Genomic DNA, 24,356 nt, shown 5'->3' on the forward strand with positions numbered 1-24,356 from the left:
TATTTCTTGAAAGATTTACAAAACAAGTAAGCGCAAAATTTAACAGAAAGGAAAAATAAATCACATTTTTGAGTGCAAGAATCATCAAAATATAAAATAAAACAACTTGGAAGACCTGCGCAAGTACAGCATGAAGGCAATGATCTGCCCCAAGCAAAGCAGTTCTGGCATCAGCAGTTGCAATCACATTTTCTGGTTGCTTGTGTTCAGGGAAGTATGTACTTAGAACAGTGAAGGTAGATAATGTTCCAAGGTCAATTAAACTCCATAAGTAACATCATCGTATAATTGTAAAGAGGGACATAATTCAAGAGAATGGAAAAAATAAAGGAAACCCCACCAATTACAATGGTTCTCATTAATGGATTGGCAAACTGCAGGATCTTGTACAAGCATGCTAACTTCCATTTGAGTCTTTCTATTGGCAACATGTGCAGCCATTGCAGTGCCAAAAGATCCTCCTCCTAACACCACAACCTTCAAATCAAATGAAAAAAGATGTAAATTACCAACTTATGACACAGCCTGTTGGGACTTGGAGCGGTTTGTGCTATAAATAAGTAAATGAAAGGAGAAAGTGTGTGGTGTGTGTGCGAACCATTAGACAAAAAACATTGACTAAAAGTTGAAGCTATTCAATATTATAGATGACAATCTCTATCCAGATACTCGAGAGAATCATGAGAGTAAGAGAGCAATACTTAACACATATATGCATGATTCAAATTCATGAATAATGATTGGATTAGGTACCCCTTATGGTAAATACTTTTTATCAAAGCAATACCATTTTTTTTCTCCCTTAAACTGACCAGCCACCCCGCTGCCGGATCCGGCCGTGGAATGCCAGACTCGATCGAGGCAAACAGTAAGTTAGAAAGACTTTTTTTGAATAAGAGAAAAAAAAAAATTTATATAAAGGTAACATTCTTGTTTTAAATGTTGAAACGCTGCGTTGCTTGGCCTTTGCCTTTGCATCAAAACGGTGCGTACGTTCAGCCTGAGTCCTGTTTACAAGTACAGGCAGCTTCACCTCTTGTATTGTGTGTCGGAATCGAATCAATCTCCCATGCACGCTTATTTCTCTCTCTGCCATTTGAGTTGCTGCTTTCCATGCATGCTAGTTTAACACCTTTAGGATGTTCTTCACCGCTTCAAATTGGAAGCAGAAGATACCAGTTTTAACGCATCAAATTTAATTTGTTTCTTCATTTAAATTGTTGTTGCAGTCACTGCAGCCTCTTTGCACTGAGAAATACTTCGTCGAATCGGATGATAAGGTTACTATTTGTGATCTTTATCGCATTCTAGTTTGCTAGTATGAGGCCTGACACACCATGCGAAACTTCTTTATATATAAATATAAAAGCATTTTCTCTTCTCTTTATTAGATCTTAGCTTATAGTTATTACAATATATTTTCGGTATATATATATATATATTATAATTTAATAAATACGCACGTGCAACCTTATATGAAAACTTGATATAAGCACAGAAACTAGAGCTTCTCACAAGGGAGTGTTAGCTGCTCACAAAGCAAAGCTAAGTAAACAATAACTAAATTGAAGTAGAACCCATTACATAAACACAATAAAAACAACTTTGTTAAGCGAAAATGTATACAGATAGAAAATGGGGTGATGTTTCTTCTGCTTACAGGATCCATAGACAAGTGACTTGTTTGCAAAGAGATGATACTATTAACTGCTTCCTTTTGGGGTCATTGTTTCCATTGGTTGCCTTGTTTTGGTTTTACTTTTTCCCCTTGAACATGCTTCGTTTATGTTCCAAGTTCCAATAGCAAATAGAGTTGAAGTCCTATTTAAGGCTTTTTTGGCCAAAAGACTTGTATATCAATCACTAAAATCAATTAAGAGGAGTTGTTAAAGCAAGGAACTGTGATTCCTACCTCCAACAAATTGTATTTGTCAAGAGACTTCTTCCCTTAAAAAGCATGCACAACTGAATGCATGCACAAAAGGATAACACAGCTAAGCTGGCATGCTTGTATTTACGTTTGCAAGGGCTACGAGAAAGCTAAAACAAAATGTCTTCCAAATCCTCATCAGAAGAGATCCTGTGCTTTTTCCACTTGCAGGCAGCTTCCAAAATCTTGAGATTCATGGTCTGGTTTTCTTCAGGGAATACATAATCAATGTAGTCCTCATACCTACGAACCCAAATAATTCAACATTAGTACCCAAGGAAAACACAAATATGGTAACATTGTAAATGCATCTGTTCGTTGAAAAAGAACATATTGAATGAAAATGCGGAAATGAAAACTTGCCAATAGGGCACACCAGCAGACAGACCCTTTATGGTAAGAGGCAAAACACCTCTATGAGGATTTAAGGAACAACTAGGGAAAAACGAGCCCCAAAATTTATGGGACTATGGAACATGAGAAACTATATTGACTTGCATGCCCAGTGGTTTTAGCCCCACAGTCCCTAATTGCTTGATTCAAAAAACCAAACAACTGAAGCTGCAGCAAGACAGTAACATGATGGATCCAAGCAACTGGAACAAGTAAATGGTGAGTCACATACCTGACCACACCACCATCATAATTCAGCGGATTCTTCCTCACTTCATCCTCCTCCTCTTCCCTCCAATGGCATCCTCAATCCCTTCCTTATCTTCATATTGCTTCTCAAAAGTCACAAATTTTCAATACAAATTCTCCGCCCTCCCTTTTGGTATATGATCAAGAGCAGACTTGTATATACAACGAGCTCGTTCTGTTTCCTTACACTGTTCCTCAAACTCAGCACAGGCAATAAACAACAGCTCCACATCTTCTTCATCTGCCAGCTTCTCCGCCGCCTGCTCATAAACATTCCTTGCTCGTACAATCTCCCTATTTCTCATTTCAAATTTGGCATATTCAATCCAAGCTCCAACTTTGGGGTGGCACTGAACGAACCGTTCGTAAATTAAACGAGCATAAACAACTTCGTTGCAGCGAAGCTCGAAATCGATGTAAGAAAGCCAGACATGTTGGTCTGGCATCCAAGACATCCAGCGTTCAAAAATCTGGCGAGCCTTACCAATGTTCCCTAACATCTCTTCCATGTGCATGTACTTGTACCAGAGCTGGTCCACGTGTGGGAGAACCGTGACGGCACGGTCCCAAGCATCCCTTGCGTGGTTGAAGAATTTGTTCTTCATCTCAAATTCAGCGTACTTGAGCCAAAGAGAGCAGTTCTGATCATTAACTATCAGATCGCGATGCCACACGATTCGTGCTACCATGAATTCCTTTAGGGACTCGAGCCATTTGGCATAGTTGATCCAGGAGCTGATGTTCCAGCTTTCACGGGTAATGTCGTCTTCAAAATTGAGGAGATGATACTCAAAGAGTTCTATTGAGTCTGTAAGCTTTTGTTTTGGTGCTCGGATTTCTGCTTCCTGCTGCTCTCGAGATTCCAGGAGGATCTCTTCAGCAGTAACCAGAGGGAGTTTGACCTCGAGAGAAGGATCCATAACTTTCGATGCCAAGATTTCAACTGTTACTTGATAGTACTACATTAAGGAGATAACAGTTAATTAATATGAATTATAAAAATGCATGGTTAAAAAATTCTAATCAAGTTCCAGCATAGAACAACAACAAAGAAGGAAAAGAATCACTTGACAAGGTCCCGTAGACAACATCATACAATGTAACAAATAAAGCTAATTGAAAACGATGGAAACAGAGTTGTCACATAAGAAGAAAAATGACTGAAAATTAGAAAACAAAGGAAAACAAAAGAATTGCCTAAGTCTCAAAATGACAACCACCGCAGGTATGGCCGGCCGGCCGGCAACCCTTAACCCTGCTTCTCTCCTTTTCTGATACGTCGCTGTTGTTCGCCTCCTCTTTCGCACGTTCTGATTTCGCAGCGCCTCTTACATAGTTACTCTAGACGGCCATACGGCATCGTTTGGACCCCAGGCATAGAATCATCCCAAGCAATGGACACGTGGCACACTTAAAAAGAATTATTTTTAATTGAAATGGATATTTAAAAAGCGTTTTAATTAAATATCCACATTGGATTATTATCCAAGACAAACACCATTGTTGGAGATCTTAATCTCCCAACAAAACTAATTAAACTTAAGGAAACTGTTCGAAGGAGGAGGCGAAGGATCCATGAGTCTAACTGACCCAGAAGCTGGTGATTGTTCTACCATCCCAGCATTTCAGGTTGGGTTTCCCCATTTTTCTCTTTAATTTCATAGGTATTGGGTGAATAATTGGAGGATTAGTAGTTCTAGCTAGAAAAGCATTTTAATCTTGATTTGGGTTTTTGATTTTATATATGGGTTTTCATTTATATTGGTGAAAATAGTAAATACATATAGTTTTGTTTTGTCTTTTTTTTTTTCCCTTTTAGGGGTTTATTTCTTACATTTTCTTGTGAATACAGGGTCCTAATGAAGGAGATGAAACAATCATGAGTATAAATGATGAAGAGAATGTTGTGTCAGAGGGGCAGAGGAAAAAGAAGAAAAAGAAGCAAGTTTCTACTCGTCCTGCGTGTTCATGGGTTTATTTTAGGTAGAATTTGGTGTATTTCAATGCAGGGTTTCCTAAACGTATTTGTTTTCAGGTTGTTGCTAGTATACTAACAAGTAAATTCGAATATTTTAGCCGGGAGTTTATCAAGGAATATAGTGCTTCTCATCCTGAATCCTCAGGCCTTAAAGCTGTGAGTATTCTGGTTCTCCTTTAATCAGTTGACAATGCCTCTGTTACTCTATGATGAATTGCAACAACAATAAGTAGATATAATAGTTCTTTTTCGGTTTTCATATTTTGCTGCTAGGCCACAAAGGCTGCATCAGATGCTTGGAAGTTAATGAGCACTGAGGAGAAAGAAAAATATACTCGACGGGCTCGTGAAGTGTGGGATAGCTACTTGAGTACAGCTCCAGCCCGCATCCCTAAGCCCAGGAAGCAGGTAGCATTTACTTTTGGTGCTTGCAATTCAACTTACTGTTCATCCAACAAATTTTATGATTATGCAATGCAGACTAAATTAGTCACGAGATGCTCTCCAGGCCGCTTATTCAATGTGCTACAGCGGCTCACACCCGAGCAAAAGGCTGCAGTGAAGAGCATGGGATTTGGTAGTCTACTTGGTTTGAGATGTCGCACTCTACGTCGCAGTTTGTGCCTTTGGTTGTTGGAGAGGTTTAACACTGTACGACGCAGCTTGGAGATATGTGGGGAGCGCATTCCTTTATCCCCAAGAGATGTAGAGCATGTGATGGGACTAGCAGCTTGTGGGAAGGATGTGGTGAACTCAGGGCCTGATGACTTGATTGCAGACTTACGCCAAAGTTATAGCGCTACTAATCGTGGGATATCAGTGCGACTTCTAGAGGAACGGTTGGCAGCTCCAGAAGCAGGAGAGGATTTTAGGAGATCATTTATCCTTTATTCACTGGGTACACTTTTATCTCCAACAGCAAGACTGGATGTTAGCCCCTCATTCCTCCACTTTTTAATTAATATGGATGTTGTGCACCAGTATAATTGGGGAAAGTTCTTGCTTGACCGGCTAGTTCGGGAGGTATCACGTTTTCGTCAAGGAAAGCAGCGTGCAGTTGGTGGATGCCTTCTTTTTCTCCAGGTTGACATAGAAATGCTCTGGCTTTTCTTTTATAGTTTTAAACCAAAATTATCACTAAATTTTTATTGCTTCTCAGCTGTTTTATTATGAGAGCATCTCTGTTGATGGAGCTGGTTCTTCTGCACCTATGGTTGTTCCTTGCCTATCTTCATGGGGGGAGGAAGAGATCACTGAAAGAGAAAAGCGAGAAAGAGAACTCGGTGGTTATGGTCGTGGAGAGGTACAATTACATTCTTTGTGCATCAGACATGCAATTTCTATGAACTTATCAAGTTTTCTGCTCTGCAGGTTACTAGCAAGGATAGTTGTCTTCGTATGGAATTGCTAGAATATAGAGTCCAAGTGGAAGGCCTGTCAGGAGGCAAAATGAGCACCAGCATTGAGCATAATCCCATCTTTGAGCAGGAGGGGATCCAGGTAGTATATGATGAATATTAATGTACTGATAAATTTCATAAAATCTTTTAAAACCTTTCCTTGACTTTTGTTGAAAAGTATCCTTTGCAGGTAATTAGGATGCGATATGAGTTTATTGTACTTGGATAACATTGTAAATCATACATTGAAAACAATATGGTGATAGATATAAAATGTTTAGAAATTTAGGCACAAACTTGTAGATTTTATATATAAGTTTATTTAATTATCAAGGTGTTTCTTGGTAGTATTTTGTTGTTGGATAAATGACTTCTATTTATTACGCTGAAATGTTCTGCCAAAGATTATGCATGGTAAACTGTATCATAAGCCCTTTGCTTTACATTATATGTTGTTTTTAATTGGTGGGATTCTTTATTATGACTTTATAACGTTATGTATGTGTTATAACTTATATGGTCATATAAGCATTATTTATCTGTTTTTAGCATGAAAAGTTCTTAGGTTTAAGTCTTGGAAATATTTTCAAATATATGAGTTATTTCAAGTATTCTTTAGTCTTGATTAGTTTTAAGACTTTTGGTGAAATCATGATTCATGCTGTTTTAAAACTAAATTTATTGTCTTCCTATTTTATTGTGTTGAAGGAATATTTCTATAGTTCCTATTCAAGTTGCTAGGCCTGCTTGGACAACTCATTTTCAAGTGAATGCTCAACCAGAAACGAGAATTAACTAATAGATATTTTCCTTGGGATTTCCTTGACATGTTTTGGCTGTGAAATGTATTTTTGAATCCACAACGATCTCTGTTTCTGACTGGTTACGAACATCATAAGTCTCAAGAATCTAATGTGATGGGGAACTTTTGAAGCAAGTGTCCAAAGAAGTTACTATTAAATTACAAATTCTCTTGTTTGTGAGCCTCTGAAAGCTAAAGCATGGACCTTTCTCAAGCTTGGCTTAGGGTGAGATGAGCTTTGTAATGAAATCTTGGATAGTTTGCCTGCATCTGTGAGCTTGAAGAAGCCCTGCCTTAGCTAAGACAGTTGACATAAAGCAATTCTTAGCATAAGTAAACACTTGAATTAATAGATGACTTAAATGTGACGATTAACTTGTGTTTAGATGAAAGGGATTATTCTCGACTCACAGATCTTCTTTCTGCTTGTTGATTTTGTAGGCTGACGAAGAACAAATGAACAGTGATTTTAGTATGGAGGAGGTAATAGTTCTTTCCATAAAGCTGCTTCACTTTGGTGATTCCTAGATTTCGTAGCAGATTGTTCACTTTAGCCTGTACTGCATTTTGTCATTTGTTCATCATTGCTTTTCTTGTCCCATGGTTGTCCCAAAGATGTTCTGCTACCAAAATTTATAAAACTCTAAAGATGACATGCCATCTATTATATAATTTCATATAGCATTCAAATGTGATCAAGAAGCTCCCTTCTTCCTGTATCTCTCCCACTGTCTCCTCAAAATGGTGAAACTGATTTAGTATGCTTAAACGTGGAGGATATGATATAAGTGGATGAATCAGTTAAAGATTTCGTCTGCGAAAACTAGTTGGACATGTTTCAAATGTTAAATTTAAATCTACAAGGTAATAAACTTTTCTTTTAATCAACAGAAACCACCTCTCAAGTGGAAGTTATGAGCTGTCCAGTTTCATAAAATTATGACTGTTTGACGTGTTATTACTTAATTCCTGTTGACATGTTTCTACAGGCAAATGTGGCAAATTTCCCAAGGAGTAAGAGTATGATGTGTGGGGACATGGAGGTGATTGTTGAACCGGGTAGAACACCATGCCGGAACAAAGAATACGGGTGCAGTGAAACAGTGGATTACACAAGGAATGATGATCATGAAGAAAACTGCATTTTCGCACCATGTGCATGCCCGCTTCCAAATTGCAATTTCATTGGGTCATCCGAACAACTGTCACTACACTTCAGTAGCAAACATTGGGATTCCAGAAGGCGTTTTAGGTACAAGATCCCATTGCCTGTCACTTTGGGGATGAACGAGCAGTTCCTTGTTCTCCAAGCCGAGGAGGATGGCATTCTCTTCATCCTCTACAAGGGTGTTGAAAGCATTGGGAATATGGTCATGATAACTTGTGTTGCCCCAGGCTCATCTAAGGAAAAATTTTTGTATGATGTTGTATCTGGAAAAGGAATTAGCTCTCTCAGACTTAAATCATTGACAGAGAATTTTCCAGGACGAGTAGAAGGTTTTCCTCCCATGGATTTCCTCCTAATCCCTTTTCGATTCCTTGGTCCCTCTGGGGAGCTCAATTTAGAAGTCTGTATATGGAACTCTACACAACTTGCTTCAGAATGCTCTTGATTTCTTGCTTGTTAAAGTGCATAGTATATAATTCATCAATCAATTTAAATAAAATTGATTAAATTCTGTCGATTCTAGTTAATTTCTTTGGTTATTTCGATGAAATTTTGGTACTTAAAATTTATAATTAAATCAATTGAGAAATCGATCATTAATATTATTATTATGTTATAAATATACTTTTTATGCATATTAAAATAATCAATCAAATTGATGGAGATAAATCGATTTTGATTTTTATATAATCGTGTTTAATTGGACAAAACATGTCTTGTATTAACTTATTTAACTGATCCTGTTTAACCCTTTTATCAGAATTTCCTTGCAATGATTGAAACCACATAAAATTATAACATGGTGAGACCAACAATGACCCTACTTGCATGGCAGATTCTAGATTCGACCAAGAAAATCTTGGCATCTAGTTTTTCAGGTTTGCATCAAATTTCTGTAATTTGGTCCCGCAAACAAGGGACGGTAAGTGAGTTCTAGGCAGAGTAGACGGAAAGGGCAATACAGTCAAGTAGTCCTCTAAAACTATAAAATCTGACAACCCGAAATCTAAGCAACAGGAACACGAGTACAACCAGGTGCAAGAAAAATTATGAGTGGCATAAACAGCACCAGTTGCTTCTCTTCAGTGTTCCAAAACCAACATAAACCTGAACTTTTGTCTGCAAAGAAGAAATCTAGGTTCAGTTTCATGCTCCCCAGGAACCAGTTTAATGGTGGTTGCACTGGGATTTTCTGCAAGGTTTCTGAAAGTGGAATTGGTGGCAACCCCACAAACACTGTCAGGTCCAAGAACAGGATGGAAGAGTATAACACAGCCATGAAGAGGATGATGAGGAATCCATACGAGTATCATCACGATCTTGGTTAGGTTTTTTTTTTTTTTTTCTATTTCCCCCATCTCTTACATTTCCATTTGCATTCAATAGTTTGGTTAATCAATTTGATACCAGATTTCGGTTTCTGTAAGTTCCTTTTTTTCAGTTCTTTTCCTTTTTCTGTAAAAAACCCTGTGCTAATCTGTTACTGTAATGGCCATTATTGTAAGGACCTTAAACTATTGCAGCTACTTTATGGGAGAAAGGAGGATGAAATATTTTAATTAGAGAAATCTGGATCTAGATTCATTAAGTATACTTTTCTGACTTTGGATTGTGTTGTATGATGTGACTTTGTAACTTTTTAAGTAAATTATACTGTTTACAAGTAAAGGGTATTGATTAAAATATTTAATTGAAGCATGGAACTTTATCTTCTTTCTGGGATGACATGTGATCCATCTTCTGTGCATTAACTTTTACTTTGTCTCCCTCTTAGATGGGATAATCCCACCCTTTCCAGCCCAACCTTTAATAAAATGACTACAAAATTTTCTTGCTTAAGATTGCTTTGTGCCATCCAAACTCTGAATCCCCAATCCATGGTGTTGCTTGCCTTGCTATCAGTATCGAATACTGCAGCACAAGCTCCGTGATGTCTTGGAATAGTAAGGACTCACAACCATAGAATTAGCGACTTCTTGACTTAGAGCCCTGGAAGAGTAAACTCTGGGGATAGACATCATGAATTTGGTATATAAGACAACCAATTCAAAACTGCACTGTAAGTGACAAGACATTGTTTAGACAAGTATGCTGAAACTGCACAGGTTTGTGCCAATCCATTCTTTTGCAACTTCTGTCTAAAGGGACTCCTAACTTGTTTGCTTTACCAGAGACTTGCAAGTTTGATACTCCCTTTGTCTCAGTAAACTTGTCTTATGTGGACTTTTTTGTTGGTCAAAAATTGATTAACTTTGACAGATCGGCTTGGATCTCTATGACATAAATCTTCCAAGTAACATCTATCTGGTATATCGCATCTGGTATTTTTGGAACTGGTTCTGCATTTGGCATACATTTTGTATTCCTAAGTCCACTTCTACACTTCCTCACTTCATCGAGAATAGGACCTCCTCTTGTTCCACAATATTAAACATGAGGCACTGAAAGTGGGTTTGCTGTATGGCTACCCTCAGTGTTAGTGTTCATGATCACAAGTACTTCCGATATAATCTCCTTATAAGGAAAAGAAAAATAAAAGATGTGTTAAGTCATATTGCTTAATTATTCTGAGAATCTGATTATTCATGTCCTGTTTTCAGGCATGAACTACACAATGATAACTGACAATTTGATTGTGGGCTCTCAGCCCCAGAAACCTGAAGATATAGATCATCTGAAACACGAAGAGAATGTGGCCTATATTTTGAACTTGCAGCAGGACAAGGACATCGAGTATTGGGGGATTGACTTGCAGTCCATAATAAAAAGATGTGGACAACTGGAAATTCGTCATATGAGAAGGCCTGTAAGGAAAACTTTCTCCACTTGGATTTATAAATTATTCATTCAGGGATAACTCCACAATCAAATTTGAAGGACTTCAAGGAAAAGGCTGGCCAGTTTGTTCAGAATAAACAATTAATCTTTGATGCTAGTTGAAAAACATGTTATAAGGAAATGACAGTTCCTCTTTGTGTATCAGCGAAGAATAAATGAATGGATTGCATGATTACTTGAAAGGAAGTTTGATGCTTTTGGATGCCTGACTTAACACATTAATCTTATGCATTGGTAGGCAAGAGACTTTGATCCAGATTCCTTGCGGAATGAATTACCTAGAGGTGTTTCTTCATTGGAATGGGCCATTTCTGAGGGAAAAGGAAAAGTATATGTGCATTGCACAGCCGGGTTAGGAAGAGCTCCTGCAGTGGCTATTGCCTACATGTTCTGGTTCGGAGACATGAATGTGAGTCCTTAACTCTTCTATACTGCATAATTGTCTTATCTTAGTTACATATTTCAGTGCGTATAAAGTGTCGATGCTCAATATTTGTTAAAATTGTCAGCTAAATACGGCATATGATGCACTGACTTCAAAGAGACCTTGTGGACCTAATAAAAGAGCGATACGTGGAGCCACCTATGATCTGGCTAAAAATGATCCATGGAAGGAGCCATTTGAAAGTCTTCCTGAACATGCTTTTGAGGGAATAGCAGATTGGGAGAGGAAGTTGGTTCAAGACCGTGTTCGTTCCCTCCGCAGAACCTGATTATCTCAGTAAGTATTTGTTGTATTAAAGCCAATTCGAAAGTGCAGGGCAGCTAAATTCCAAAATATTGGGCATTGCTTGCGGGATGTTGAAGCAGATCTCTCTCCAAGGACTACTTTCCTGACTGATCAGTAAATTACTAGGTCAATGCATCCATAATTTGGTTTTTCTCTGTCATCATTTACAGAAGAATACAATTTCCATAGTAACTATTTGTCATAATTTGGTTGGTAATTGCTAGGCCTTTTAGCCTCAATAATTCAACCAGCTGATGCACCATAAATAAAAAACCATAGAAAGGAAACAAGAACACATGGTGTTTTCCATACTCGAAAGTATGATTTATATGATCCTGACCAAGCTATGTAAGCCAAAGTTTAGGTTCGAAACTTGAATGACCACTCTGGCTGCTCAGCTTACATATAGTGTACCAATAAATATCATCCATACTTAGAAACAACGCATGCTTTTAACAGATTGGAGACAAAGTAATGTAACAATGAGGAACAATATGTTTAGAAGTAGGTAGCTTGCAAACAGGACACCTTGAAGGATAACCTTAAAACTTATAGCTGTACTCAAGTCTCTGGTATATGTATCTATGGTCATTCCAAGAGAGGATAACTTCATTTTAATTTGCAGTTGAGATTAGACAGAATAAGGTAGTAATATACTTGTTACAGTGCCACAGAGTCTGATTATGATGAATAATAATATATATGCAATTTGAGCATATGCAAAATGTGGACAAATGTACCAGACAACATCAAACAAAATTCTTTGCAACTTGAGTTGAAAGACTAACATAACTGTTATACCATCAATTTTTTGCATTACATTGAAACTGAATTGCTAGTTTCAGAATTCACACCTTGGGTATTACAAGATAAGATTCAGCCAACCGGCTCTCGACAATTGCATTTCAAATGTTTCAAATGCCAAAAACTGGTACAACTGTACAATATATGCAGACATCTGTAGAAAACTTCTAGGCAACTCCAATGTCAACTATAAGTTCTAAAAATCTTGTTTTTCCTTGATGAAAAAAGTGTAACTAATGTTGTTGGAATCTTATCTTACAAGCTGGTAACTTTTGGGCAACACTATTTTACTAAAACTGGGAAAGAAGGTTATCAATTCACAAAGGAAAAGCAAATTAACATGTAGTTGTCGATTAGCTGCACGGTGCACAGAAACGGCAACCTCTTACTGTAAATGAAGATGCCAAACAGTCCGAAACTTGTAAGCCAACAATGGACCAGCTGATGCCGCTATTACACCTGTTTAAACTGTATGAAATAACCTTTCTAACCTTAACAAAGAAGAATAACAAGAAACTCCATACAAGTTGGACTGTATTGCAGTGCTCCTCAACTAATGCCATCATCAAAGCAACTCACAGAAAATGTTACTTCTCACAAACATGTTGATAAATGAAAGGATTTTGATCTGTGCATCTTCAACTCCCAAAGATATGTGAAATGAATCATCTTTCAGAAATTTTCAAGATGAGGACCCAATCTGCAGCTTTGCTAATTGTGTTTGACGGTGTCCTAAGTAAAATGCTGTGACTATCCAAAGTAAACAGACCTGGGGAGAAAAGACAAATGATAAACAAGCTCCATTGCCCTTGGTTAAGGACACAAACAGTGAAGGTAAATACATATATAAATACAGAGACATGGATAGACCACGTTATGTAGTGATTAAAAATTCTTATACAGTATCTTTTTAACTGTGTTTATTAATAAAATCTCTATAAAATCATATATCTTTCTTTGGAGAAAATCCAATCAAAATTTATTAAACACCTAATTTAAGAGGCATAAAAACAATTTTACAGTACAAATTTAGTACTTAAAAATTCAAAATTCAATTTTTCAGTACCGGAGTTTTTTAGTTTATCAAAACAACAGCTAAGTACAAAAATAGCATCATGGAATAAGGAAACAATAGGTGTTCAAGGAATTAGGAGTCTTCTTGAATAGACAATTATGCTAACACAAGTAGATAAAAGATTGTCAAGACGTACAGGAAGTGCATATAGAGAAACTGTTGATATCCTCCCATTGAGAATGCTGAAAAGTAGTTTGTAAATTCCTGCTGCTGTAGCATCACCAAGTCGCTGGACAATTACATCTATGCATATCTGCATTAGGTTTTCAGAGCAACCATGATTAGTTTTTGTTTAGAATTTCACAGACTAATTAACCAAGTACATGTCATGCAAGAGGACATTCCTTTTCCTTTTTTCGGATAGAATGTAATAAAGAGATTCTAGGGAGTATTGAATACATATTTTGGAATGACATCTATCTAGCCACATTTTGAAAATAAACACTATTCACACATAGCCTAAAAGACTAATTAAGGTGCTTCATCTCAACTTGAGAGGTTTACTATACTAAAATGAAGTCCAGTTAAATACTAAACACAAGATTGGCACATACTGCATGTCTGAAATATCCTGTATCAATTAAAGCTTCCTAATCAATTCAAAAGAAACGAAGGGAAAACATAAAAACACGTGGATGAAATTTACATACCTTAGCTTTGTACTTCTCATCCTCGGAAACAACGGTAAATAGAAGTTCTCTTCCAGGCTTGGTCACAACATAATTGACCACCTACAAAGTAACGAAAAGTCAAAGAGTGATATCTACTTTACACTACTGCTGTAAAATACAAATGAATTAATTTTACTCTTCCTAACCTATCCAAATTTGCCTTGGCAATTATAAACCTATAGAGTGCAATCTAAAGTAGAGCATAAAGATAACAGTAGCAAAATAGATTCCAAATGATTAAATAAAAAGGGCAAAACAGTATAGAGGAACAGAAATGAGACAGTCAATGGTGGCAAACCTTTCTTAGGGTCTCAGAAAGGGCAACCACTTTCCAAGTTGGCCATATAGCAACCGCAACCAGATTTAAGAAAGCAACAAAGGGAGTGCAACATAGAGCTATAGTAACCCCAGCAACAGTAAGAATGCGCCCCTGTTGAAAAATAATATTGGTAAAAGTTAGGATATTAAATAAATGAAAATGCCGCAGCCATCAATGACGTGGACCCCACAAGACCATAGATGTAAAAAAAAAATTATCTTCCTTATTGTGACAAGTGACTATTAGATAAAAACAAACTGCAGAAACTCATCTTAAGCATAGCATACCGTTAAGGTAAGTTGTCCAGTGAGAATGAAAACAGCAATAAAGCTATTTATCTGGGCAAACAATCTTCTTCTGCCAACTGAGCTTGCAACTGTCATGGCAATTACATTTACTTTCTGCAATGAGTAGGGAGGGGTGAGGTAAAAGTGATGAGAAAATATACCACAAGCACTAATTATAAAGCACATCACACTAAACAAGAAAGGCCCTTACATAACAAATTAAACACTATGGGCATAGTATTGTATACTTTGAAGCAAGTATAAAAGGAAAAAAAAAATGCTTCCTAAAATTTCAGAACCAGTGCAACAAAATTTTCTCCAGTCTGAAGCCCTAACCTAGTTACATTTAGCAAAAAACAAGGAAACATGGTCAACACAGTCAAAAAGCATATAAGTACTTCACACTTTTATATATTAATGTAGGAGGAAATCATGCTGTTTCCATTTAAAGTCTATTTTACACTCTTCTTAGAGTCCCTGACCAACAGAAATTTGGCACAATCTCTAGAAAAGCTCATAAATCACATTCTACTTTACTTTTTGTTTCGTTAAGCCAATCCTAGATCCATCAATGGTCTATAAAACCAAGTTCCATGCGGATTTTAAATTGTTTGCTTACAGAAAAAGTCTATCTCTAGTGTTCAAACTCCTAAACACTGTGTACTTTTGCCTGAACATACATAAAATAAAAACAGGGTCTCAGACAATACATAGCAATGTTTGGTAGCAGTATTTAGCATGCAAAGTAGGTAAACTCAACCTACATGTATGAGTTAAACAATAGCTTTACCTGAAAATAAAAGAAAGAGGAGACAACTGCACTCAACCAGAGGAACAATGACACATGCAACAAATACGTTGATGACAATATGAGCCGCAGGCCATCTAAGATGGCCCAAAGCTGAGGCCCCACCAGAGAGGTAGTTGGTTTGGGAGAAGAAACTTTGACATTAGATGCAGTCTGCTCATCATCAGCATCTTTTTGTTGATCCAAGTCAGCTTTTCTAAAAGAAAATGCAATTAAGTTAGAAAATAGGAGGTTCAATCCCCAAAATCCATGTATGCAGGTTCATGATAAATTTGCAAAGGAAAGTAGAAGCCCTTTTCAAAAATGTTTTCCTACGGTTACATACAGTGGCATTTAATCTCTAAGGGTGCAAATCATGATAAGGTAAGATGAATGAAATTTAGTCACTTTAATTGGTGTAGTGATTCTTCTTTTAATATTGAACAATCAGCATGGCATCCACAAATCATACACCTACTACCCCCATTAAATAGTATTACTCGACATATTAAGCTGAGACATTGTTTGATAAGCCATCTCTCATCACATGCTTGATGTGAATAAGTAATATAGGCAGAATTCCAACAATTGTTCAATAGAGGTAATACATTTCATAGTTCACATATGTCAAGGTCTTTCTTACTCCCATCCTCTTCATATAACAAATTCCAACTCCCATGAATTCCCCCCTTTCCCCCATCCCACACACACCACGCCCCACCCACAACCCGCCACACGCCCCCCACACCCCACCCCCCCCCAAAAAAAAAATCCAATCAGATGCACTATTGCAGTCCTTCACATATTAACTGCAGAAACAACCATATTGAGTTCAGCTAACCTGATAGGAGATAACTCTTCAGGGAGATGCGCTATATCCTTGCTGATCCCTTTTGATGACTGTGCCGCTAGTTCCATCAAAATGGCAGCAAATAGGAGTAGAACTGCAATTAAACAGAACAAGGTAAAAGAAAAGAAAAACTACTAAAAGACCAAATATTGACAATCCAACATGCAGATAATCAACTGGGGATACATACATGACCCCAGCCAGGCCATTCCTGAGGCAAACAAAGACCCAAAAAGCTGGCCAAGCGTTGCACCAGCACCAATGAAACCAAACAATCTTGAACCTGACTGAACCCAAAACAGAATTTGAGGGCACACTGGAAATCATTATCTTCATAGAGAAGTGTTGAAAGCATCAATACCTCATTATCCATGACATCAATTACTCTAGCCCAAGTTGAAGAGATGGTAATAAGGTTAAGCAGGGCAACCTTCCAATAAACAAGGAGAAAAATCCCATTATTAAAAATGAAAAATACTAGATAACAGTTTGTAGCCAAAACTAATCACAAATAGATTTCATACCCAAAGGAACAATCCAATTCTCACTGAAACATAAAACCAACCATGGTTTCCCCAACCTATGGAATCAACAGGGCTGGCTTGATCAATGTTGACTTTTAGTTCAGTGGAAAAGGCAACTGAATCCTACAAATGATTTGCACCACACGTCACTACAAAATGATATAAAAAATCAATTTTCTGATCACAAACAAGGATCATACATGAGAAGGAACACCACCTCATGGGCCTTTTCATTTACCTTTGACTGGGATCGCAATGAATCCGTTGATGAAGTATGCCATAGAATGAAGAACACAACAAGTGATACACTAAAAAACCTGTGTATCAAAACCAAAGCCTGAAATTTCAAGAAGCACGAATTATAGGATGATATGTAACAAAACATGAAGAATATTACTGGTCAGAAATGGTTATGGACCTCAAAGAATTTTTGGTGATTTTAAAGGGATAAAATGACAAAGTGAAACACACAGTCGGGCACGGATCACTGAAACTACAGATCTCAAACTTAATTATTTACAAACTATAGATAGATTTTAATGAAAATTGAAACATTGACTTAATAACACAAGCCACAAACAATGCCAATAAAGCACAATGTTGCATCGCTTTGTTGGCATGTTCTTTGAAAGTAGTTTTTGATTAAAACCACATGAAAAAGAGATACAGCATAACATGATAAAATTGCATAAACTAGCATATACAAAATGTGGATCAGAAAATCATTTCCACCACTCTTTGGTTCAATGCTGAAGGCCGTGCATCAACACACATAAGAACATGGTTTCTACCAATGATCACGTGTGTGGTATTCTCTTATCCATTTATGTGAGTGGGGGAAGAGAGTTGCCTTCCACTCTTTAACCCAACATATAGATATATAAAAATAAATAAACAAATTCTTGCAAATGCTACTCTATCAACAAAAAACAAAAAGCAAGAGTGCTAAACTTTCCATTTCATCCCTCCCAGGATCCCACCTCTGGAACCCTAACAAGGTAATTTACTCTTTACATGCAGTATGATTCCAAACTGAATGGCCACATTATCAACTACAATATCAAAAGAGCTAAACGTTGCAACCCATCCCTCCCAGAACTCCACTCTACTGGACAATAACCAAGTCGTAACTCATAGCTTGTTACATAATCTAAGCAAAGATTAACCAAAATTCGAGCATTTTGGTTTAAAGTAAAATTCAGCATTTTGTTGTTTATGAAATTGAGAATTTTAACTTTTGATTCTTCAATACTATCATTCACTTTTATATTCAATCGCCCTTTTTACTTTTCACACTCAGAAACAAAAAGCAAGTGGCAAAATCAACAACTAAATATAATTTCTACATTATAAACAACAAAAGAGCTAAACTTTACAACCCATCTCTAAACTTTCTATATCTAAAGACTGCCCATTTTCAACTTTTCACTTAAATTCCAAAATCCAAGAACAAAAAGCATAAAAAAAAAAAAGAATTACGAAGTAAATTGATATATACCTTGACTTTGGAAAGATTAGGCAAAGAGAAGATGAGAGTTGAAACAGGAGCAGCTATCAAAGTCAAAAGTAAAGACCCAATAAACAATCCAGGCAAATTAGATAATCCCAAGGAAATTGCCCCTTCGTCTCTCAATGGCAGCACCACAAAATACGCGCACAAAATCTGAAAAAAAAATAAAAATAAAACAGACCCAGATTAATAATATGATTTTTTAGTAAAACTGAATTCATAATTCTACGTAATTATGACTTACAAAGAAGAAACAAGAAGAAGAGTGGAGCAGAGCAGGGATCTCATGAGGGCGCACTGTAACGAATATGGAGATGAATGCATCTAAACGCCTCCTACCTATTAATTCTATCATTTTCATTTGTTTTATTCTTCTGGGTTTTCCTGGATTAATCAGTTGAAAACGAAGAACTGAATCAGACAACTATGAAACATCATTTCAATGTCAACAGCGTCAAAAACAGGGGAGCTCAGACCAGTGGAATATCCGAAGATTTTTATTGTATTGCATGAAAGCCCCTTTAGTTTATATGATTTTGTTTTTGCCTCAATATAGTTTACTATTAGCAAATAGGCCTCAGAAATTTTCACAATCTTTCAAACAAAACTAATAAAATTTGGTTAAAAGGTCGTTTTCTTTGATAGGGTCCAAGAGTTTGGGGTTTTAATGTATTTTAGTTCAATGTAATTTGCTATTAACAAATAGGCCTCAGCAATTTTCACATTCTTTCAAACAAAGTTGGCTCCCAAAATCCAAATTTGATTTAAAAAAAAAAACCCCAAAATCTATTAAGGCAAAAAGTAATAGACTTGGATCTTTAACCTTTTAAAAAATAATTTTCTTTTACTTTGTTTATTAAATTATATCGTTAACATGTCATGTAAATATTTTATTAACATATTGTGTATATTTTTTTAATCAATAATGGAATAATTTAATAATAAAATAAATTAAAATTTCTTAAAGAAGTAAAAGATTTACTTTTGGAAGAATTCAAACATTAAAAATTAAGGTAAAACCAAAATAATTACAAGCTAAGAGTCATGGATGAAATTTGTCCAAAGGGGTCACAATCTTTTACATGAAATCAAAAATATGTAATCACAGAGTTTACTAAGGTATTAATAAAATCAAACTCAGCTTAGAAGAATGTCAAACATGAAACATGAACATGTGCTGCACTATAAAATTGGAGTCAATCTTGTCATTTTGTTCACACTCACTAATACAAATAAGTCACATCTTCTCCCACAAAAAAGCCATTTCTTTATAAAACAGAACACAGAACAGAGCTCAAAACAGAGGAAAGAGAGAGAGAGAGAGAGGATGGGCAACAACAGAGAATGCATTTGCTTTTCTAAGGATCTGATTGGAAATGGGTGTTTTCAGAAACTGACATTTGTAGTAATAATATATTGGAGCTGCTTTTTGATAAGCCAAGTGGGTGGTTCCATCCATGAATATCAAAATGAAAGCTTTATCCGCCGTTCCAATTCTTTCTTCTTCCATGGTGGAAGTGAAGGCCTTTATGCTTCAAAGCTCCACATTGATCCTCACAGAAAGGGTTCTTCTTCTTCTGAAGAAAACCACTCCAATGGCAAGTCTTTTATCAGGTCATCATAGCTTTTCTTCCTCTTTTCTGTTTTTTTTTTCCATCAATGAAAATTTTTTCCTTTCTTTGATCTGTTTCATTTTCTGGCGAACTTTCTTTTTTCTTTTTTATCTGTTTTCCTTTCCAAGTTTCATCTTTTCTTCACTTGTTTGATTGGAACATGATTCATTGTAGGGTTAGCTTTAGTTTGATGATTCTCAGTCTAATACTTTGTAATCTGATTTTCAACAATGTTAACAATGTCATCAATTTTTGTGGGCTTTTATTTTGTTTTCCTTTGTGATTATTTTTGGGTTCGCTTTAACTAATGGGCACCGCTTTTTTCATGATTAGATTTGTTTTTGTTTTTTGATGGATAAAAATTATCATCAGTTATGTAGTTGGGTGATGTAAACCGACAATGTGCTAGCTTTCATGCACTGTTTGGGTTAGAAAACCCACCTCATAAACAGTTGCATGTTTTTGTCATGGCTTCATCATTTGTTTTCTAATGATTTTGTTCATGTTGGGTTTGAAAACTGTGGATCATTGCAAGGGGACCATTATCTGTTTCCTCTGTTTTCTTTTGTGACTGTGACAGGAGAAAGGAAATGTACTTCTGTTATGTTTTACTGAATGAGTGCCAGCAAGAATTTTACAGTGTCAAAATTATCTCATGCCTTATTGAACTTCACAGTGTGCATTCGGAAAATGTTTCATTTGGTGATATCTGTGTAGGTTAGGCATGAGCATCAACGTTGCAATTATTGAAAAATTGGGCCAAACCTTTCTCTACTATAATTATAGGACATTGTTATATTTGATGCTTACAGACTTTCAGTCTAGGTGTCAATTGATTTGGAAATCAAATCTTCCTTTGTTGTTCAGGAGTACTTGAGCACTATTATCTTCTTTTGGAACTTACAAATTTTTTTCTGTTCGATTTTTGTATAAATGAGTCCATCTATCATATGCTCAGGACACTATGTTGTGAATTTGGATATTTAGGCACACCATCATTTCATTCCAGTCTCTAAGGCAGAGTGTCAAAATAACTAATATATTTTCATTTCTCAAGATACAAATTAAAACCATTCTGCAACTTCTATTGTATCTTTGATGCCATATCATTTTCAGGTTTGAGTTGATCACATTTCGAAGAACAAAAGATTCTGCTGAAAAGAAGAATGAGATGCAGCAAAAAACGGGATTGGTTGAAGCTATAATAGTTGATGTAAAAGACAGGCAGAAAATTGGAGGTTCTTATTTACATTCTGCCGCAATATGCTGCACTCCAGATCTTTCTAAGGACAGATCCTGCAAGTTAGGGGAGGTGATCATCCACCAAGATCCAAATAACCCTAACAGTCCACAACGAATACAAACCTTCTTTGAAGGAAAAAATGAAGAGGCTAGTATGGTGCTTCAAACCGTTGAGATCAATCGTACTGGAATGTACTATTTGTATTTCATGTTTTGTGATCCAGAACTCACAGGCACGCTGATCAGTGGAAGAACTGTCTGGAGAAATCCAGAAGGTTATCTTCCAGGAAAGATGGCACCACTAATGACATATTTTGGATTAATGTCTCTCGCATACCTTGTTCTAGGTGTTGTCTGGTTTTTGTGGTTTGTTCAATACTGGAAAGATATAATCCAACTGCACTATCACATTACAGCAGTGATTGGTCTGGGAATGTGTGAAATGGCTCTATGGTACTTTGAATTTGCAAATTTTAATGCAACTGGAAGCAGACCAATGGGAATCACACTTTGGGCAGTTACCTTTAGTGCTATAAAGAAGACTGTCTCCCGTCTACTTCTTTTAGTGGTTTCCATGGGCTATGGTGTTGTGCGGCCAACCCTAGGAGGTATAACCTTCAAAGTTCTCTTTCTTGGTCTTACATACTTTGTCTTTTCAGAAGCACTTGGGCTGGTTGAAAATCTAGGGAATATCGATGACTTAACTGGAAAAGCAAGGATATATCTGGTTCTACCCGTTTCTCTGTTGGATGCATGCTTCATAGTTTGGATCTTTTCTGCATTGTCCCAAACACTAGAAAAGCTTCAGGTAGTGCCATGCTTATCTTTTCCGTGTTATCAACTTGTAGACCTTAGCCTGGACTGCCCCTTTTGGCTCTATGAAAGTGAATAATTATATGTCTTGTGGTTATTAGAAATACACTGTATCTGAGCAGATTTCTCATCTTTCTCAGACATGGCACGTGAACCTTGGTTGCACAGTGCTATAAACTGTAGACTTAAATTACTAAAGCCTTCTCAGCTGCACAATAATCATTTTTCTATAGAATTTGATGTGCCTTCCCATAGTTTGAATCCATTCTGCATCTTGATGCTTGTTAATTTAGTCCTTACTTGTTTTAAGCAGTAGTTGAAAACCCAGTGGACGTAGGAATGATTCAGCAGCTTGCATTTCTGAATCCAGTACATTTTGTTTTCCATTTGATTGATTTAACACTTAATGATTCTCCCCCACCCCCGCTCCCCCCTTTTTTTCTAACAGATTAGAAGGAGCATGGCCAAGTTTGCGCTCTACCGGAAGTTTACCAATTCACTAGCAATATCTGTGCTGCTCTCCATTGCTTGGATTGGTTATGAGGTTGTTTAATACATTTCTCCTTCTTTGTATAAGTTTTCTCGCTTGTTTTATGTCCGCCTACCGATTCGAAGGAAGCTAGTACATCTTGGACTATATGAATCTGAAATTCCCCAATTCTCAGCTCCTTCTAACAGTCATTTGTATATGCTCTGAACATTCAAATGAATGTCAGAATATATTCTCATTATTGTAGGAGTTGTAGGCATTTAATCAAGCTTCTGATACATGTTGTTTCAGTTGTATTTTAATGCAGCCGACCCATTAAGTGAACTGTGGCAAAGAGCCTGGGTAATCCCAGCTTTCTGGAATCTGCTCGCATTTGTACTTTTGATAGTGATATGCATTCTATGGGCTCCATCAAACAATCCAACTAGGTAATTGCTGGAACTTGTCACTTAGCGCTACTTGCTTAACTTCACTTAGGTGATATTTTTGTTGGCAATGAGAAATTTAAATGCATTTCTTATGATAAGAAGAATTGTTACCTTTCAAAAAGGGGAAAAATGATAAGAAGAATTATTTACATGTATTGTTTAAAAGGACGAATGAGCTAGAGATCTGATAAATGAATTGTGGATGCTTTTATTATATTTATATGAAACAATGCTTGTCACATTTGGTGGCAGATATTATTTTCATCTTGAATCATGTCTTTTTTTTAAAAAAAAAAAACTAGTTATTATTCACAGTGGCACAGATCTTGGTTGTCTCTTTGAAGTGTGAACATCTTCGTGTTAGGTGTGCATGCTGAAAGGACAAGTATTAGCTTTAATGAGTAATTACATGTACAAGTCTGGAAAAAATGGGAGGTCTTTAGAATTGTGAAGTTTGAACCACTCTCAGGGTTGCTTAATTGCTTTATTAACCGTGAGCGGTTTTGTGCTTTCCTAGGCCAATTACGTGGAATCTGGGATTTAAGTGAGCTAGTCAGGTTTACTTAAAATGCTTTAGGGTAATGTCTTAGAAATCTCTTGAGCCCCTCTTTGCATCTAGAATATCAGCATCATAGGCTTTAGAACTCTACAAGGTCAGGCTTCAGTTACTCTACTCTATACTTGCGGGTTGGCTCTGCTACTTGACAGATTGGCCTTTAGTACATTACATTTTTTAATTCTTTTGAGAAACTAAACACATTACTGAATATGGATATTTAAGGACTTTAGAACAATTTCTTGCAGCATATATTATTTACTTTCCTTTCTAACCACCTTTAATCAAGATAGTTGATTTGTTATGTGGTGTGCAGATATGCATATTCTGAGGAAACAGGGGATGACGTTGAAGAGGAGGGTATCTCACTCACTGGCACGAGTGTTATATTGGCAGGAGAATCAGCAACCAAGCCAGAAAGGAAGGAAAGGAAGGTGTCAACTGCGGATTTATTTGGGCTTGTGGAAGAGCTTGAGGAAGATAAAAGAGAATAGTGAGCACTTCTTCTTCCTATGTCCCAAAATGAAATTAAAGATCATCTAGCATGCATACACACAATTTGCCCCCTCGCTTCTTCGCATATGATTACTCTCATACGTTTTTGTTCATGGAAAAAGGTTGTAAGGGGGATGAATAAAGGTTGTTATTGGGATTAAGAGCAAAGTCACCCCCCTATTCAAATATAGTCAGAAAAGATACATTGCACATTGTTTAGGCACTTAAGGCTATTACATCTGGGTAGAGCCTTTGTGAATCAATCCTGGAAACAGGATTCATACTGGACATTCTTTGTTCAATGTAACTTTAGTTTTATCTCCTGATGAGGTTTAACATCTTTACTCCATGGAATGGATTCAATTTGGCTCAATTTCATATTGTACCCATCATTTTCGCAAAAT

The 24,356-nt window shown here is 36.6% G+C and overlaps 5 protein-coding genes across 7 annotated transcripts; 3 read left to right on the forward strand and 2 right to left on the reverse strand.

Moving 5' to 3' along the window:
• Positions 1 to 1,671: 1,671 nt before the first annotated feature.
• LOC110426433 (uncharacterized) lies at positions 1,672 to 3,492 on the reverse strand. Its single transcript, XM_021441636.1, has 2 exons — positions 2,556 to 3,492; positions 1,672 to 2,173 (listed from the first exon to the last, which is right to left on the reverse strand). Exon 1 carries the CDS (start codon positions 3,490 to 3,492, stop codon positions 2,677 to 2,679), a length of 816 nt encoding a protein of 271 aa, XP_021297311.1. The 3' UTR covers positions 1,672 to 2,173; positions 2,556 to 2,676.
• A 573-nt stretch (positions 3,493 to 4,065) lies between these two features.
• Positions 4,066 to 8,381, forward strand: LOC110426366 (uncharacterized). 2 transcript variants are annotated; one of them, XM_021441583.2, is made up of 9 exons: positions 4,066 to 4,201; positions 4,425 to 4,555; positions 4,649 to 4,706; positions 4,824 to 4,958; positions 5,031 to 5,633; positions 5,710 to 5,853; positions 5,922 to 6,050; positions 7,194 to 7,235; positions 7,742 to 8,381. In XM_021441583.2, the coding sequence occupies exons 1-9, from the start codon at positions 4,148 to 4,150 to the stop codon at positions 8,363 to 8,365; spliced, it is 1,920 nt and encodes a 639-aa protein (XP_021297258.1). In that variant the 5' UTR covers positions 4,066 to 4,147; the 3' UTR covers positions 8,366 to 8,381. The 2 variants fall into 2 exon arrangements, with proteins under 2 accessions (XP_021297258.1, XP_089641386.1); XM_089785260.1 differs by lacking the exon at positions 4,066 to 4,201 and having other exon boundaries at positions 4,450 to 4,513; positions 4,608 to 4,706.
• Positions 8,382 to 8,781: 400 nt separating this feature from the next.
• LSF2 (dual specificity protein phosphatase (DsPTP1) family protein) lies at positions 8,782 to 11,783 on the forward strand. The gene is made up of 4 exons (XM_021441474.2): positions 8,782 to 9,243; positions 10,521 to 10,726; positions 10,997 to 11,167; positions 11,268 to 11,783. Exons 1-4 carry the CDS (start codon positions 8,970 to 8,972, stop codon positions 11,469 to 11,471), a joined length of 855 nt encoding a protein of 284 aa, XP_021297149.1. The 5' UTR covers positions 8,782 to 8,969; the 3' UTR covers positions 11,472 to 11,783.
• Positions 11,784 to 11,903: 120 nt separating this feature from the next.
• LOC110426282 (TLC ATP/ADP transporter) lies at positions 11,904 to 18,822 on the reverse strand. Of its 2 annotated transcripts, XM_021441473.2 has the most exons (13): positions 18,560 to 18,822; positions 18,304 to 18,468; positions 17,044 to 17,142; positions 16,806 to 16,928; positions 16,643 to 16,711; positions 16,472 to 16,568; positions 16,273 to 16,375; positions 15,435 to 15,648; positions 14,645 to 14,758; positions 14,337 to 14,468; positions 14,018 to 14,098; positions 13,504 to 13,620; positions 11,904 to 13,061 (listed from the first exon to the last, which is right to left on the reverse strand). In XM_021441473.2, exons 1-13 carry the CDS (start codon positions 18,674 to 18,676, stop codon positions 12,975 to 12,977), a joined length of 1,518 nt encoding a protein of 505 aa, XP_021297148.1. In that variant the 5' UTR covers positions 18,677 to 18,822; the 3' UTR covers positions 11,904 to 12,974. The 2 variants fall into 2 exon arrangements, with proteins under 2 accessions (XP_021297148.1, XP_089641371.1); XM_089785245.1 differs by lacking the exon at positions 18,560 to 18,822 and having other exon boundaries at positions 17,044 to 17,122; positions 18,304 to 18,350.
• A 485-nt stretch (positions 18,823 to 19,307) lies between these two features.
• LOC110426279 (uncharacterized protein C26H5.07c-like) lies at positions 19,308 to 24,337 on the forward strand. Its single transcript, XM_021441470.2, has 5 exons — positions 19,308 to 19,929; positions 21,045 to 21,978; positions 22,432 to 22,527; positions 22,765 to 22,901; positions 23,774 to 24,337. Exons 1-5 carry the CDS (start codon positions 19,466 to 19,468, stop codon positions 23,949 to 23,951), a joined length of 1,809 nt encoding a protein of 602 aa, XP_021297145.1. The 5' UTR covers positions 19,308 to 19,465; the 3' UTR covers positions 23,952 to 24,337.
• Positions 24,338 to 24,356: the final 19 nt, after the last annotated feature.

This window comes from Theobroma umbraticum, unplaced genomic scaffold (genome assembly GCF_002168275.2).
Source record: "Theobroma umbraticum cultivar Fairchild unplaced genomic scaffold, ASM216827v3 scaffold_55.0, whole genome shotgun sequence".
Classification (NCBI taxonomy): Eukaryota; Viridiplantae; Streptophyta; class Magnoliopsida; order Malvales; family Malvaceae; genus Theobroma; species Theobroma umbraticum.

Excerpts from the sequence above, each read along its gene's own strand:
- LOC110426433 (XM_021441636.1), bottom strand. The coding sequence starts at position 3,492 with ATGGATCCTTCTCTCGAGGTCAAACTCCCTCTGGTTACTGCTGAAGAG.
- LOC110426366 (XM_021441583.2), top strand. The coding sequence starts at position 4,148 with ATGAGTCTAACTGACCCAGAAGCTGGTGATTGTTCTACCATCCCAGCA. Across the intron at positions 5,854-5,921 it reads GTGGTTATGGTCGTGGAGAG|GTTACTAGCAAGGATAGTTG; the intron begins GTACAATTACAT and ends TCTGCTCTGCAG. Across the intron at positions 7,236-7,741 it reads GTGATTTTAGTATGGAGGAG|GCAAATGTGGCAAATTTCCC; the intron begins GTAATAGTTCTT and ends ATGTTTCTACAG.
- LSF2 (XM_021441474.2), top strand. The coding sequence starts at position 8,970 with ATGAGTGGCATAAACAGCACCAGTTGCTTCTCTTCAGTGTTCCAAAAC. Across the intron at positions 9,244-10,520 it reads CGAGTATCATCACGATCTTG|GCATGAACTACACAATGATA; the intron begins GTTAGGTTTTTT and ends TCCTGTTTTCAG. Across the intron at positions 11,168-11,267 it reads TCTGGTTCGGAGACATGAAT|CTAAATACGGCATATGATGC; the intron begins GTGAGTCCTTAA and ends TAAAATTGTCAG.
- LOC110426282 (XM_021441473.2), bottom strand. The coding sequence starts at position 18,676 with ATGAAAATGATAGAATTAATAGGTAGGAGGCGTTTAGATGCATTCATC. Across the intron at positions 18,469-18,559 it reads CTTCTTCTTGTTTCTTCTTT|ATTTTGTGCGCGTATTTTGT; the intron begins GTAAGTCATAAT and ends TTTTTTTTTCAG. Across the intron at positions 15,649-16,272 it reads GAAGAGTTATCTCCTATCAG|AAAAGCTGACTTGGATCAAC; the intron begins GTTAGCTGAACT and ends ATTTTCTTTTAG.
- LOC110426279 (XM_021441470.2), top strand. The coding sequence starts at position 19,466 with ATGTCAAACATGAAACATGAACATGTGCTGCACTATAAAATTGGAGTC. Across the intron at positions 21,979-22,431 it reads AAACACTAGAAAAGCTTCAG|ATTAGAAGGAGCATGGCCAA; the intron begins GTAGTGCCATGC and ends TTTTTCTAACAG. Across the intron at positions 22,902-23,773 it reads CCATCAAACAATCCAACTAG|ATATGCATATTCTGAGGAAA; the intron begins GTAATTGCTGGA and ends TGTGGTGTGCAG.